Source organism: Cibotium barometz, chromosome 62 (assembly GCF_041138505.1).
Source record: "Cibotium barometz isolate CiBa-2024 chromosome 62, ASM4113850v1, whole genome shotgun sequence".
Lineage (NCBI taxonomy): Eukaryota > Viridiplantae > Streptophyta > Polypodiopsida > Cyatheales > Cibotiaceae > Cibotium > Cibotium barometz.
The window spans coordinates 8,098,869-8,102,432 of NC_141107.1; the positions used below are offsets into that span (position 1 = coordinate 8,098,869).

Genomic DNA, 3,564 nt, shown 5'->3' on the forward strand with positions numbered 1-3,564 from the left:
AGGAAGAAGTAAAGACTTCTTATTAGAATAATGTTTTTTTTTCTAACTAGGGTGGAGGAATGTGCTTGGAAATTAAAAACCCATCTGACTAGCTATACTCAATACCCTAGCAAGGCTTCTCCACCTAAGCAAGCTATGCTGGTGTCATTTCAAGGCTCGAATTTTTAAAAAGGGTTGACCTTTGAAATATCACTTCGAAATTTGCAGTTTTTTTCCTTTGATTCTCTACCAAGTTACAATTGAACCGGTATTTAGAAAGTATGATGTAAATGAAATGAATTAGGGCATTTTTTTTAAAAATAGGTATACCACGCCCTCGATTATTGGCTTCCACCCGAAAGAGTGTGATGATGATTGTAACCCAAGTAAGCAAAATTCTCTTGCATCTTGTTTTCTGTATTTGTAAACTACATGCATACCTCAATCTGAAATTTTAATTAAGAAGACGGTGTTGCCTCAAAATTATCTCTAACTTTATTGCCACACAAAAATGTTGTGTTTTTTAATTTTTGATCTATGTTCAATTTGGCAATTCAAAAAACCTATTGCTAGAGTTGGAAACCACAATATTTGTGGGGCATTTGCACTATGTTTTGTTTTATTCTCTCCTACGTAACAATTGAAGGTAAAAATTTACAATCATCATCGAATATTTTTGAAGATAGTAAAATTTCAATATGTTTCTTTCATGTGGAGCCTTAAAATATCCTGAGATGATGAAGGGCACTCGTCGCTTGCTTAGGTGGACGTGTTGTTAGAAAGCTAGAAGATGGGTTTGAGTTGTCAACCACATTACACTACCCTAGTTAGAAAACTAGAAGATGGGTTTGAGTTTTCAAGCACATTACACTACCCTAGTTAGGGAAAAAGATTGTTCCTAAAACTAATCAAGATACTAGAGGCCTTGAGCTTGGCCAATTTTTGTTTGATTTAAAAAATCTACACATGAATCTACTTCAAAGTAGGTATAGTTGGTGGCGAATGCAAAGCTTCATGGAAACAAACTACACGATTTTTATATTCTAGTTAGGACGATATTTCAAAGGCAAGTGAAAACTTCCGGAACCTTGCAGGTGGAAATGTTGAAAGTGTATGCTAGAGGGCTATTTTTTCCCTTTTGAGATATTAAGGAATCGGTCCTATCCGCGATGGAGGCCAAATTGCTACCTGGAGACAGAGACAGGGAGGCAAGGGCTATTCTACTAAGAGTTTAGAGACACAAACAGCCTTTACTTACCTCACCCACTTTGTTTACTAGTTGTTGATGATGGGATTTTGAATTTCCAAAAGCACATTGCACAACCAATCGCTTAATTATTATAAGAATGCACCACCGTATTATAAGACATATATTAAGAAAACATTGTCCCCAACCAATCGCTTAATTATAATAAGTAATCTTGTCCTTGGTGGTGGGCTTTTTCCTTCGATTTTCAGGGAAACAGTTCAGCTTTGTGGGCGTGCTGAGAGGTTGGTTGGGTACGTAGGTTGATGCGCTTTTAAAACGACGATCAAGCGCTCTAGAATCGGTCGTCATTCGCCAGTGCGTTCCTCTCTTGTGTGTTGCCATGGCTTTCATCATGTTCTCAGCTGCAACAACAACAACAACAACAACAGCGTCTTCAGGTCTTGCAGGCAGCTCTCATGGCTGCCAGCCCAGTAGTAGTACGGTGCTTGGCGTTTCTTCTTTGAGAGGCAGCTTCTTGCAGGCGCTGATCAAATGGAAAGGCGTGAGCGCAAATCGCACTGTGAGGATGACTGCAACCCTGCTGCCGCCCAAGTAAGCAATAGCTGCTGTTTGAGGAACCCTATATTTGCAAGCGGCCGTACTGAATTGCAGGTGCAATGCACCATAGCTAGCTAGCCGCCTGCTGCTTGCTATGGATTGGATAAATTAATTACATGAGCTTAATCTGCCGTATACGTAGCTTTTGTACTAATTTCTATACAATATTCTTTGACACGCAGATCAGGAGATGCCGTGCAAGAGAAGGTGGTGCAGGAAGTGTTGCCCCACTATCGACCGCGTCGTCAAGCCACCCACTCCATGCCTCCGGAGAAGGTGGAGATCTTCAACTCCTTGCAGGGCTGGGCAGAAAGAAGCATTCTGCCCTATCTCAAGCCTGTGGAGAAGTGCTGGCAGCCACAGGATTTCTTGCCGGAGCCCACATCAGAGAGCTTTCTGCATGAGGTGCAGGAGCTCCGAGAACGTGCTGCGGAGTTGCCAGATGATTATCTGGTGTGTGTTGTGGCAGCTATGCTCACTGAGGAGGCCCTCCCCACATATCACGCGACGCTCAACAGTTTGGATGGGGTGAGCGATGACACAGGATGTAGCCTCACCCCTTGGGCGAGGTGGGTTCGTGCCTGGTCTGCAGAGGAGAACAGGCATGGAGACCTACTGAACAAGTATCTCTACCTCACTGGCAAAGTTGATGTGAGGATGATTGAGAAGACCACACAGCAGTTGATCCGTGCAGGAATGGTTAGTATATATATCCTTCATCAGCAGCACTAGTCGTCTTGTTTCAGCAACACCCGATCTCTTTCTCGCTCTCTCTCGTAATTGAGCCTCTCTTCACTGTTGTTTAATCTGCAGGACACTCAGTTTGAGAACAACCCTTATATTGCATACATATACACATGCTTTCAAGAAAGGGCCACTTTCATGTCTCATGGGAATATTGCACGGCAGGCAAAGAAGTTTGGGGACTTAAAATTAGCACAGATTTGTGGAACCATAGCCTCTGATGAGAAGAGGCATGAGAACGCATACACCAAAATTGTTGGGAAACTTTTCGAGATCGATCCTGATACCACTATGCTCTGCTTGGAGAAAATGATGAGGAAGAAGATCACCATGCCTGCCCAACTCATGTATGATGGACAGAACAAAAACCTCTTCAGAGATGTAGGTATGCTTACAGAAAGGGTTGGTGTGTACACGGCAACAGACTATGCAGACATTTTCGAACACTTGTTGAGACAATGGAATGTGGAGAATATATCTGGGCTCTCTAGTGGGGGGCAGAAGGCTCAGGATTTTGTGTGCGGCTTGCCCAATCATGTGCGGAGGCTCAACGAGCGTGCCGAATTAAGAAGGAAGAAACAATCCTTTACAGGAACCTTTAGCTGGATTTTCAACAAGGAGGTAGCCCTTGTCTAAGAGGGCCTGGCACATATTAGCCCTCCTTTAAAAAAAGTATTTATAATGACTAAATGCAAGCAAGCCTGAACGTAACCACAGTAAGTGTATTAGCCCCGACATAATCTATATCAACATATAATTGTTTGTGCTACCACACACTATCGGTTCCTTGCAATATATCACGCATATACACCTCATGGGTATGCATTTCATGCTTTGTTCTTATCTCACAATTAGGTTCACTACAAGAGAATCATGGTATAGTTGCACGATGTAGCCACACAACGTAGTGAGAGAGCCGCGACTACATGCAAAAGGGATTTTTTAAAAAAAGAAGCCCTAGAGATTGATATTGGTATTGGCAGAATTGTTATCTATTTGAAATGGGGTTCCCTCAGTGGGGCATGTTATCATTG

At 42.6% G+C, this 3,564-nt stretch overlaps 1 protein-coding gene across 1 annotated transcript; it reads left to right on the forward strand.

The window, feature by feature from the left end:
- Positions 1-2,018: 2,018 nt before the first annotated feature.
- On the forward strand, positions 2,019-3,275 carry LOC147604102 (stearoyl-[acyl-carrier-protein] 9-desaturase, chloroplastic-like). Its single transcript, XM_086795221.1, has 2 exons — positions 2,019-2,485; positions 2,600-3,275. Exons 1-2 carry the CDS (start codon positions 2,048-2,050, stop codon positions 3,164-3,166), a joined length of 1,005 nt encoding a protein of 334 aa, XP_086651347.1. The 5' UTR covers positions 2,019-2,047; the 3' UTR covers positions 3,167-3,275.
- Positions 3,276-3,564: the final 289 nt, after the last annotated feature.

Coding starts and splice junctions, on each gene's coding strand:
- LOC147604102 (XM_086795221.1), top strand. CDS start 2,048: ATGCCTCCGGAGAAGGTGGAGATCTTCAACTCCTTGCAGGGCTGGGCA. Junction 2,486..2,599: donor AGTTGATCCGTGCAGGAATG/GTTAGTATATAT, acceptor TTTAATCTGCAG/GACACTCAGTTTGAGAACAA.